The sequence below is a fragment of the Ciona robusta genome, chromosome 11 (assembly GCF_009617815.1).
Source record: "Ciona robusta chromosome 11, ASM961781v2".
Taxonomy (NCBI): domain Eukaryota; kingdom Metazoa; phylum Chordata; class Ascidiacea; order Phlebobranchia; family Cionidae; genus Ciona; species Ciona robusta.
The window spans coordinates 6468431-6481211 of record NC_143245.1 but is presented as its reverse complement, the minus strand read 5'-3'; the positions used below and the strand labels follow the sequence as shown (position 1 = coordinate 6481211).

General features: G+C 33.6%; 2 protein-coding genes across 2 annotated transcripts; both read left to right on the top strand.

The window, feature by feature from the left end:
* The first annotated feature begins 84 nt into the window (after positions 1-84).
* Positions 85-8167, top strand: LOC149728824 (homeobox protein PKNOX2-like). The gene is made up of 11 exons (XM_089888350.1): positions 85-239; positions 1319-1405; positions 1702-1772; positions 2020-2191; positions 2854-2936; positions 3365-3540; positions 3841-3956; positions 5084-5242; positions 5680-5756; positions 6481-6656; positions 7084-8167. The coding sequence occupies exons 2-11, from the start codon at positions 1355-1357 to the stop codon at positions 7329-7331; spliced, it is 1329 nt and encodes a 442-aa protein (XP_089744476.1). The 5' UTR covers positions 85-239; positions 1319-1354; the 3' UTR covers positions 7332-8167.
* A 1869-nt stretch (positions 8168-10036) lies between these two features.
* LOC149728823 (N-acetylglucosamine transporter UNC93A-like) lies at positions 10037-12695 on the top strand. The gene is made up of 8 exons (XM_089888349.1): positions 10037-10304; positions 10377-10571; positions 10688-10878; positions 10941-11048; positions 11118-11271; positions 11737-11927; positions 11986-12220; positions 12454-12695. Exons 1-8 carry the CDS (start codon positions 10232-10234, stop codon positions 12693-12695), a joined length of 1389 nt encoding a protein of 462 aa, XP_089744475.1. The 5' UTR covers positions 10037-10231.
* The last annotated feature ends 86 nt before the right edge of the window (positions 12696-12781 follow it).

Here is a 12781-nt window from a genome sequence, read left to right as displayed (position 1 = left end):
ATAAAACAGATGCTAAAACGGAAACCATATAAGTCCTTTCTGAAAAAGTCTTGTTTCTTCAACTTCGTTCCGCTTTGTCTGTTCCCGACTCAGCCGCCAATCAAAATGTTGCTACTCGTCACGTGAATTTGACGTTGTCAATCTGCCGTCTCAGTCCGCCATCATTTTGGTGCTTTCAGTTTGACGAAGATTGACGTTTCGATTGAAAATATCCACGCATTTGCTCAAGCTCAATTTTTGTAAGTTTGCAGTTGTTTGACGTTGTATATAGATTGTTGTTTTGCTTGAATTTGTAGCAAGAATCAGTTAGAAGTATTGTACAAGACAAATTAGTATCCCGTTGAATAATACGCATGATATACTATTGTTAATTCAGACAGGTAATAACGCATTGGGAACAAATTATCAAGGTATTTTACACATAAAAAATGAAAATGCAAAAATATGATCAAAACAAGTAAAATAATGTCAGTTCTAATTAGGACAATTCGTAATCAATAATAAATTAGCTGGTTTGTCACATGTTACGAGTACACACGTGTGTTACGGCAATTCAACATTCAATAATTGCACCAATGCGTATCTAGAAAGTTATTACACGGTGTGTAATGAAAAGTTTAAAGCATTTTTTATTGCAATGCAATTTATTAGTATTGGAACATTATTAACAATAAATTTATCAGCTGTGTATAGAATATAAATGCCACAGCAGTAACTTCCTTTATCCTGTTTATATTCATTGTATTAATCAGCAAAATTAGCATGTCATTGGTTTGCAATGATGCATCAAAATAAATAGCGGATACATGTGTTACAATGGTAGGATGTATACCATCCTGTTTATGTAAATTATTGTGGTAGATGATTCTTAGAAATATTGTTTGTATCCAGAATTAGACAGTGTCAGGATTATTCAGCAATGGAATTGCCTAGTTAGTCAAATTTTATGGCAATGTTAATATACAATAGTAAATACTGAGTGATTTTTGTATCATACATTATGCGCATAGTGTTGTTATATGCATAAATGCTGCTTAAACATACGTATGGAATTTTTGAACTGTTAATTAGTGTACTGTATGTAGCATATTTAAACATTACTGTAGTCGCTATTATTTTTGTAAATAAATATGTAATAGTTTAAAGGTATTTTTTTATATAAAAATTCAAAACAATGACATTAGGAGTTACAGTTCTCAGTCGTGTTAAATTATAAATACTTTGTTGTGGTATAAATCTTATATGTAAAAGTTTAATCAATACTTTCTACATGTCATCTAATTGACAAACAAGCTGAGTTAACTTTACATTTGTTTAGGCATCTGGTACTGTGGCTGTAATGTAAAGATAAAGCATGAGTCAGGACATGACTCAACATCAGTACAGCTCAGAATGCCACGGGCAGGTAATATATAGACCAACAATTATTGAATTTGTGCATATTATATAAATGGTATTTTTGCACTAGTGAAGAATATGTTGGTGAAAAGTGGTGGTAGTTGGGGGTTGTTTGGGTTAATTGTTAGTAGTTAGATTAAGAGGGAGGTTTCTTTACTAGCACCGATATTATTACATGCTATATGCTAAGCATAGGGGTATGCCGTATGATACTGAATGGGGTTTTCTCTAACAAAACAATTCATGCAATCATTGCTCCACTATATTTTCTAAGCTGTTCTAAATTTCTTTTTTTTCTTACAGGATACAGGAACTGGTGTAGAAGGGTTAGATGAAGCTGCACAACTAGAAAATGACAAGCATTTGATTAAAACGTAGGTTCTTTCTGCCAGGCATACTACAATTCTGAAACAGTACTTCTGGCTAATTTATTTTGTGAACTAATGCTTTAAAGTTCTTATAAAGTTGTCTTCATTATTTAAAAAAATATTGCTGTGAAAAAAACGATAAACCTTGAACTCATACCCTATATGGGTTAGAGTCAGACAGGCTAACTATTGTGCTTTGGCGCTAGACAGTTTAATTTAAAAAAGTACCTCACATATTTTTCTCACTGTACAGGCACCCACTTTTTGTACTACTCGAACTATTGTTTGAAAAATGTGAGCGCGCCACTCGTGGTGAAGATAATCCAACATCGCTGAGTTTCGATGATGATATACAGGAGTTCGTACGAAGAGAAGATTTCAGGATGTCCCCCATTATTATTGACAACCCAGAAATTGATAACCTGGTAAGAATGCATGAGTGTCTTGTATATCTTTGGAATCATGGCATTCTTGCATGACAACGTAGAGACAGTCATCTTGATGGTCTGTTCTTACATCTTATGCCTCTGTTAACACATAGGTAAATTGTGATTGTTTTTATTATTAACTGGCCCGCTGAAAAACACACACCCATTGATACTAACTGTTTTTATTACTCATCATTAAATCCTGCAGTAGTCTTAGCACTCTACTGTTGCACTGTGCAAATATGCTCAAAATATAGATAAATTAGATTAATAAAATATTAATCAACACTTGATTGAAATATTGCTTTATTTTTCTTGTTATAACCTATTATATCTATTTTTTGTTTACATGGTTAAGGTCAAACAGCATGGTATGCCATAGGACATGATAGGCCACAGATGCCCATTATCCCCAGTCCAAGGCCCAAAGTGTTACCACCCATTACTGACCACGGGTAATTTATAGCAATGCCCTTTAAGTGTCTAGGTCAAGGACACAAATCTTCTGTCAATAGTTATGGTAGCATTGAACCGGGTATTCTGTTACCATACTAGCAAACAATGAGCCCCGTTTTTAGCGCCGATTAAGCCACAACTCTGAACCAAGTGGTATTACTTATCATTGTAATAAAGTAATTTAACATGTTTTGTTTTAACAGATGATCAAAGCTATCCAAGTATTGCGAATACATTTACTTGAGCTAGAAAAAGTCAACGAATTGTGCAAGGATTTTTGCCACAGGTACACATTTACATACCATTGCATCAAATTCACTCATGTAATCTAATTTATTTCTGCTCAGTAATAACCCAATAGGGTTAATTCAAATTACGAAGAGAAAAGAGTAGGAGGCAAATGTCAGTTGGTGTGAATATAAATAAATGTGCAAATGGTTAAAACAGCATTCAACATTTACCATTCTGCTACTGTTGTTACCAGTCATACTGTAATGCTGAAAAATTTCATCCAAAATAAATCCCCACAAAGAGACATATCTGATAACTCGTAAGCTGGCACAAGGAAACAGAACATCCGTGTTATAACAGCCATGTGGGAATAAAGCAAGTGTATAATATTATTAATATATATTTATTTGTACCATGTTTAGTCAGATAATATTCATTTATTTATCCCTCTTCAGATTTGTAACATCAATCTTATACCTACAGATACATTACCTGCTTAAAGGGGAAAATGCACAGCGAGAACTTGTTACGAACAGATATGACTGGCTTTGTGGATCCTAACACCCACAGTTTAGTTGCACAAGGAAACTCACAATGTATGGCTAATACTCCAAACGCAAACGTTACAGTTAACCAACAAGGAGAGATTGTAATGCAAGGTGAATAATGAGTTTGTTTGTTTTTTTTATACCTAATGCTTTATATAAGATGCACAAATAATATTAATACATGGTGTTTACTGTTTAGAAAGTCACTGTGCGCTTACATATTTATTAACAGACATCTTTCAGATAGTCTATGTTATTTTCATTTCCATTTATCGTGTCATTTGGTAGTATACAATGAATATTTACAGAATTATATAACTGTAGCCCTGGGACTCTAAATATTTTAGGCGGTATCCATCTTACCCTAAATCCCTACCCTACATATATTTATTACACGTGCATTATATGCAGGTGGATTGTATCAACAGTCATTATCTCCCAATAGTCAAATGTTAAGTCAGAGTGACAGTGGTATTGATGGCTCTACACCCCTTTCCCAGGTTGGGGTATCTCCCCCAAGCTCCCAGGTAACAAGACAGCTTTATTTTGACATAATATTATAATGTGTATATTTTACGAACAATTACAATAGACCTGAAATTCCAAATATCATTTCACTCATTTAACAAATGCCATAAATTTGATCATGGTAAAGCTAACCTGCTGTGTTTTAAGACCCACATACTACTGCTATGAATTTATGACATACCTTCCCAAATACCCTGGTTTTTTAACTTTAGTCACACTTTTTTGAAATTTGAAATTTTAGTGGTCAGGCAATATTATAAGAATTTATTAACAATACTAATTAGTAGGGCTGTGGATTTTCCCTATTTTTGTTTAACCGTTAACCGTTCAGTTTTAACCGGTTAACCGGTTAACCGATACAAGTATAATCCTAATAAAAGCGTCTTGGTTATCGCTTTTCTTTCGCGAATTTAAAGGCAACTTTACGACGTACGTATGGACTATGCTTGCAATACACGGGCAAACGTTCTTAACGTTAAAGTAATGCTTTCTTATTCATATTCAAACCTGTTTTAAAGCACCTGCCGTCTAAATAATCAACGTGTGAATTGCAATTATGACGCAGTTATTAACGCGTGAATTGCTATTATGTCGTAATCAATTGCCAGGTCAAACAATCGCTATTATGATGCAATGAATCCACGTGTGAATGCCTGCTTTTTCGTAATAAACACGCTGCTTGGCTGAGGAAAACATTTAAGTTGTGTATTACACCAATATAATGTTGCAAAACTAGTTAGCCTGCGGTATTAACAATCAAGATTGATGGCGTAATCGCCGTTGTAGGGCACGATCAAAGCAACAGCGTCCCTGCGCACTCTGTCTTATTGCAAAGAACCAATTAACGATTGGGAACACGTGCTTTTCGTGTAAATAAGACAGATATTGATATACGTTTATGCCCTATGACGTCATAGTTCGGTTAACGACTCGAACTTTTCGTTAGCGGTTAACCGAATAGGTTCGGTTAACCGGTTAACCGTTAACTTTTCCACAGCCCTACTAATTAGTGTTATTACTAAGGTTGTAGTTACATAAAATAGTTTAAATAATAAAGATTCAAAGATGCAAACTTGCATTTGATTTAATTTATATACAAAATGTAATAAACAAATTTAAACCTCAGTTACAGATGCTTGGAACTCAGCAATTATTTCATCTTCAACATCAACCAATACCTTCATGTGGTTTAACTGATGAAACTTCTGGGAGGAAAACAAAACGTGGGGTTCTTCCAAAACAAGCAACTGAGATATTGCGATCTTGGCTATTTTCCCATATTGTGGTAAGAAATCTCAATAAAACTTATGTAAATGTTTTAGTGAGCTCATGTTTCAATACAAACCCGCATACAACCTTGTTGTCTGTTTCGATTTAAAACATAATTAAATACAAATTTTTGGTTGAATTTCAAAGCCTGTAAGTTTAAGTTTGTTGTTATAGCTTGTAGTGTAATAAATGCCAAACCTGGAGTGGCGGAGTAGGCAGGTCTACCGTGAAATTTTCTACAATGCAGAACATTAAATTTGTTTTAAAAGAGTTTAATTCTAATTATTTCTACCTTCTCTGCATTCTAAATTGTTTTGCGCCTAGAAGTGTAATGTCAAATATTAAAAATTTAAGTTTTAAAATAAGCAAACACACTTGGTCTTTGCTGGTAGGGGGTAGGTTTACAATTAACATCATAAAAAACACATTTCATTTAATCTTCTTTTTTTACAGCATCCGTATCCAACTGAAGATGAAAAAAGATCGCTCGCTACTCAAACCAACCTGACTTTGCTGCAAGTAAACAACTGGTAAGTTTCATTGTTTCCAATTCCCAACCTTTTCAATACAATAATCTTATTTGGAACCCTGGAATTTGCGAGAGCCCTATTACATGTTTTATTGAGACCTCTAAAATGGGAAATGAAACCAACTCTGGTGTTTATACTACAGTTTTACACCTGAGACAGCTTTTACCCTGTTGTTAGATGTCCATCTATTTTAAAAAAAGCAGAGCTATGGCATATTGCTTTAACCACATTAATCATTGAGGTTCTCTATGTTTGACAACTATAAATGTAACTGCGTTTTAGCAATATCACCATAGGCGCGTAACAGGGGTATGGAAAGTATGTGTATATATACCCTGGAAAAATTCAGGGTACCCATAAGTACTGATTAAGTATTTTACAATAAACACTAGGCTATACAGTAGGGATAGTGCAAATATCAACCTATTTCCCAATGGAAAGATATAAACCTGACAACTGGCGAATATGAAATAATTTTAATAAACTTTTGCACAGAAAAAATTGTTCATACTCTGCTCGGCATAAACTTTTGGGTGCCTTGACTTTATAAAAGTTAGGCGTCTATAAATGTCACCCCTAATTTACCAAAAATTAAAAAGTGACATCTGATTCTTATGCCCCCTGCTAACGATACCTATCTTACCCCACTGAACTGTGTATACAAAACAATTATAAAAATTAAAGATTAAAACCTTTTTCTTCATGATCCTTATGCATCCTCCAGGTTCATCAATGCTCGTCGCCGAATCCTCCAACCGATGCTGGATGCGAGTAATCCTGATCCCTCCACTCCTCCGGCTGCGAGTCCAAAGATTAAGAAGTCAAAACCACAAAGTGCGAGACCCACGGAACGCTTCTGGCCAAACTCCCTTTCTTTTAATGGAGGTCAACGCAATGAGGGTAAGTTATTCTTAACTGTTTTGGGTTGTTCAAATTTTAAAAACGTTTTAAACAGTTCATGAATTTTATTTAAACATTAGTTTAAATTAACTAACAAAAAATATATTTTTAACTGTTTTGGGTTATTAAAACAACTTTTTATTTAAATTTGTCTCAAAATAATGGTTTTGTATATTTTTTTTTGTTGGTTAATTTAACCTAATTTAAATAAAATTCATGAATTGTTTAAAACGTTTTTTAAATTTAAAATAAAACATGTCATGTTTCTAAATTTTCTCAGAGTACTGGTTTTTAAAAACTTTTTTTTAAATAAAAACAGTTTTTTAAAAACTCCATATTCATATGGTTCTTACTAATTGAGAAAAACTTTTTTTTGAATTAAAAAAAAATCCTGGCCAACAAACATTACAAAGTTTTAACCATGCAGAACCCAAAGATGAAACATCATCGCGCATGTCCATCGAGCGACCATCATGCGCCCAACAAGCTTCCAAAAATGAACAATCTGACCAGACTTTGATATCTGACAACTTTCACCCCCCTACAAGTGACCATTCGCCACCCAACAATAACACATTGGGGCATCGTTCGCCAAATCATTTACACCATTACCCACACAACGACTTAGCTCTGACGTCGTCAGCCTCCCTTGGTCTTAGTGTTGGTAACAACTGACGCTGCTAATTTTTTCAAATTTTATCAATACACAACTGTTGTGATTTCTTAATGCAGGCAGTAGCTTAGACTTTGTTCTGTCTTTACTTATGTTAAAATATCCATGGTGCTGGTTACTAGCCCTTTTTGTTTTAGCTCGATCCTACTGCATGGTGTAACATTCACGGGTGCCAGACCGTCTGTTTGATATGGTACTTGTGCATAACGCCATGGGTGCTTATGACTATTGAAGTTCATTTATTCGTTCATTTTTTCTTATGCATGCTTTTGATTTTTTGCCGAATAATTTTTAGAGGTTTTACTTGAAATATTTGATAATTCTTGATTCGATACAGTTTCACTCACTCAGTTTTTTCCTCAAATGTTTCAACAGTTACCTAAACAAAAAATGAGTTATTTTATTGTTTTTTTTTCTGCTTTTGTCCAAGTTGAAGCGCTACAAATACATGAAGTATTACATCTAGCAAAATGTACTTTATGTGCCCACACGCACTTAAAATGTTCCACTTTTTAACAGCATGCCCGAAACTATACTAGACTTCTCATACACTCTTTGCATGTTATTCGTTAATTTTACTGCTATTTCTTACGGACCTGCCAAAGTTTCGTTCCAAATTTTCTTTTTTTTAAATTTGCCGGAGTGCTCCGTTTGTTCACATACCGCCCAACATACAAAATTTGCCTTTTAATAGAATTGTACAATACCATCAATATATTATTAAATATGTAGCAAGTTTCTCATGAGTTTTTCAAGAAATATCTGGTGTTACGAAAACATAACAGATAAAAATCATATCTAAGCAATTGCATAATAAAAAATATATATTTCACCTAAATAGCATTGTCAGTCTCATATTCAAATGCAGTTCTACAAGACTTTCAGTTTGTTGCAGAATTTAGATTTTAAATTAAACTGATGAGGTGTAATATGTTCACCACACATGTAGTATTGTAAGTGGCAAACAAGAACGTTTTTGTGACAAGTTTTGTTTATTACAAGGTACAAAAATTTCTAAAAATAAAGAATAAAAAAATTTTTTAATGCTTCTGTACAAAAAATATTGCTTGTTAGAGAATTTTGTTAATTTTTTTTATAGTACAGTGGGGGAAAGATAGGACACATATTTCCAAATATATCCAAAATCAAAATAGCCGGTTTTGGGGTAATACCACGAATTAGTACTATCATTTCTTTATTAATTGACAATAATTCAAAAAAGTATAATAAAACACCCAATGATATAGTGATTCACCCAACAGGTGAAATTTTACAAATTCGAAAACACACAGAATTTAAAATTATCGAAAATTTAAAATTATTGTTAATTTTGAATAATAAACTTGCTTCACTATTTTTTGCACAAGCCACTTCTTATAAATTCTCTCCAAGTGCAAATAACTGAATTTCGAATATATTTTTCATATATTATATTTTATTATATTAGTATATTATATTTAAATAACCCCTGAGGTATAAACTAATGCATAAAGTTTGAACAACAGCTGATTAAATATTGTATCCTAAAAATATATACGAACTTGTAATAACAGAAAATTGATAATAACAGAAAATTGATAATAACTATAACAAGTCTACATTTTTGTTACAAATTGGGTATTACTACACTGTTTTTTTCACAAATTATCACCAAGTGCAAATGATTGAATTTCGAATATATTTTCCATATATTATATTTTTATTATATTGGTATATTATATTTAAATAACCCCTGAGGTATAAGTTAATGGGTAGACTATTGTTCGAACTTCAGTTGATTAAATATTGTATCCTAAAAATATATACGAACTTGTAATAACAGAAAATTGGTAATAAAACTATTAACTATTAATAAAGTCTACATTTTTGTTACAAATTGAGTATTTCTACACTGCTTTTTGCACAAGTCACTTTTGATAAATTATCTCCAAGTTCAAATGACTGAATTTCGAATACATTTTCCATATATTATATTTTTATTATATCAGTATCTAATATTTGAATAAACCTGAGGTATAACTTACTAAATCAAAAGCAAACCTTTCAAAGTTTGTCAATAAAAACATAAAAACTACAATGTGGGGAAAGATGGAACACCAAATTGAAATATATTTTCACTGACAGTATTCTGCAACTTGTAGTTAACCTATCGAAATTAATCTAGTTTATTTGCCATGTAAACTTTATTTAAATACCTTTAAAACGATATTTTTTGTTGTTTTTATTCCAAGTTAATATCATATCGACCCCATATCTATTTACCTAATGCTTATATCTCATTTTTTTCACAAACCTAAAACTTGTTTTATGAGACAAAATCAAACTGTACGAAGTGTTCAGGGTTGTTTTTATGAAGGTATGAAACTATAGTTTAATCGTTCACTGTCGCAAACTAAAAAATATCATGGGCTTTACTTTGATTTAGCGAGCATTCGAAGTTAGCACTTTACTATTTCGCATTTTTTACCTGTTCGAAATATACTGTTACTATCTTACATATTTTTTAATATTTTAAATAAATTCGTGATAATGCTGGCAAATAATTTTGTAACATTATTTTCCTGATTATCATTAAATGGAGGTCCGTAGAAAAATTAAAAGTCTTGTCTGACAAAGTGTCTCATTTTCCCCCACCATACTATAAATCGGTGTTTGTGAACAAAACTGCTAACTATAAAACAGTGCAGTACGCGCTGGTTCCGGAAACTATGCTTATAGCAGTCTATCTATTCAGTTTATAAGCAGCTGTGTTTTGCTGTACGGCTGCGCGTATAATCAGCTATATAGATAAACGTATATATATACGCTACTAAGCGTTTCGCTAGCGGTATATGAAACATATATTAGTGTGATTTAATTAGTACCAGACAAACTGATTAGCTGGAGAAAAAAGACGAATGCAATGGTTCAAAGAGAAACAAAGTATTTTCTTATTGCTGTAATCGGAACCACAATTAATATAACCGCTTACGTGGGTACGTCAAAGTTGTTATATATATCTATTTGAGTTTTGAGTGTTTTATGCGAGTTAACTTAACTTTGTACAGGTTTGCTTGATCTACAAAGCAGTATTCACATTTCCCACAACCTTGGAACGACCAGTCTCAGCATTACATTTGGTTGCGGTTTACTTTTAAGTTTGTTTGTCACTCCTTTGCTTTTGTGCAACTTGGGAGCGAAATGGACACTCATACTCGGCGAATTCGGATTTAGCGTTCTAACATTGGCAAATTTTTACCCAGGTATTATTTATTACCGAATACAATTGGCACCTATTGTACATATGGAACAGTTGGTAAATTGTATGTGATTGGATTATTATAATTGGCGCTTTATAACGTCAACACATCATAATAAGGGTATGTCACTATAATACCTGGATCTATTGCGGGCTCGATGGGCGAAAGCTTTGTATGGACAGCTAGTCAAGTGTACGTTGCAAACCTTTTCCTACATCGGCCTGCTGACAACGAACATGATGCTGACTCAAACGGTGAGATCACCGATCTATGGTTTGGGAGGTTCTTCGGCATTCTAAAAACGTGCGTGGTAAGACAACACTTTAAATTAGCTTATCGGTATCAGATTGTTCATATTGTACTTTAATTTAGATATGGGCAAATTTGATCTCATATGGAGTTCTCTATGGTTTTAAGAGTTCAAGCATATCGAACTTTACAAACGGAAACTATTCTAATTGTGCATCAAACTTTTGCTATGTGAGTGTTAAAACTTCCTAAAGAAGCATAATATTATATACCAATACAGTTGGTCAAATTGCTTTTTAGGCAACAACTAAACATGGTTCAGGTTCTTATATTCCGCACAACAGGAATTCTCTGTACATTCTCCTAGGTGTATATTTGGTCCTACAGCTCTTCAGTGTTTGCCTTCATGTATTTTATCTCGAACCTGCCGAGCGATCAGCGGCACATATACCAAGTAGGCTATGTTACGATACTATTGCATTTGTTGCTCGATTGGGTGGCATTAAATCGGGTTATATATATAGTAGTGTGGGGAAAGATGGGACACTTTTTTTTCTTTTTTTCGTCCCATTTGGTAGTAAACAAATAACATTAAAAGAAATATAGCCTAAACCATGTTTTCACGACTCCCATAGACTGCTGTTGGTAGTTGTTTAAAACACGATGAGGATATTTGGATTTTATAAATTAAAGGTGTCCCACATTTCCCAATCTTAAGCTTCAGCTATAAATAGTTAAGTGAATGAATGAGTAAATATTACGTATTTAATTTTTTGACTGACACTTATGGCAACCATTAGTGACCACTGGATTGAAGAAATGGCCCTCAAGTATCTTGTATAGTGAGTATCGGACTCAATAGCATAAATATCGAAAGTGCCACAAAAGATTTCTAGATTCTAACCAACACCTTTTATAGACAGCACAACAGTGGTACGTACAAGTATTTTGAACATAATCAGTTCATCAGTGAAATCAACTGCATACCATCTAACATCTACCGATCAAATTCTTATGACGCCAATCATTTTCTACTACGGGTTTATGGTATCGTATTCACTGTCTGACTTCACTAGAGCGTTCGTGTCTTGTACATTGGGCGTGGAAGAGGTGTGTACCGTGTCAGGCTAATCTAAGTTTACCTGCAATTCTTTTATATTTGCTATAGGTCGGATTGGTTATGGCGATCTACGGTGTTTTTAATGCAACCATGGGCTTTGGTGCTGGAAAAGCATCTCATATGTTCGGACTGCCTATAGTTTACATCGTCACATGTTCGTTTGACATTGGCAACTATGTCGTGCAACTTCTTTTTCGTCCGGAAGTAGCTACAAGGTATTGGGTGTTTGCTTTGGCTGCAATGTTGGGAATTTCTGACGGTATCTGGCAAACGGTAATTTCAAGTAAGTAACCATTCGTGCTCTAGTTGTAACTCACACATTCGATGACATTTCCGTTGAATAAATGAAATCACTATTTGGCAAACTGTAATTTCGAGTAGGCGTATAACCGTCTGTGCTGGTTTATTTGTAAATTGCAAACATGACGTTCTAGTTGAAAAAATGAAATCACTATTCAGAGGTGACTTACATATATATATCAGCATGATACAATTAAATAAGTTATATCACTTCAGTTTCAGAAATCGTTTACTTCAGGGACCGCCTAGAGCTCGCCTTTGCAGGCGTATCGTTTTGGCAAGTGTTGGCTATGACAGTCGGCTTTATTATGAGCGGCAGAGTTTGTCTCAAAATTAGACTAATTCTTTTAATATCCAATGTCGTTCTGGGTTGTTTTGGTTATTGTATCACCGAAACAAAGAGAAGAAATACTCGGAATTACTTATCCGAGGAAAATGAACCCATTCTGGAAAGTTGAATTTTAGCAGTCAGAGTATAGTAACGTTTTTTTCATAGTGTTATTTCTTTGCTCGTGTTTTCATGCACACAATACATGGTAGTTCC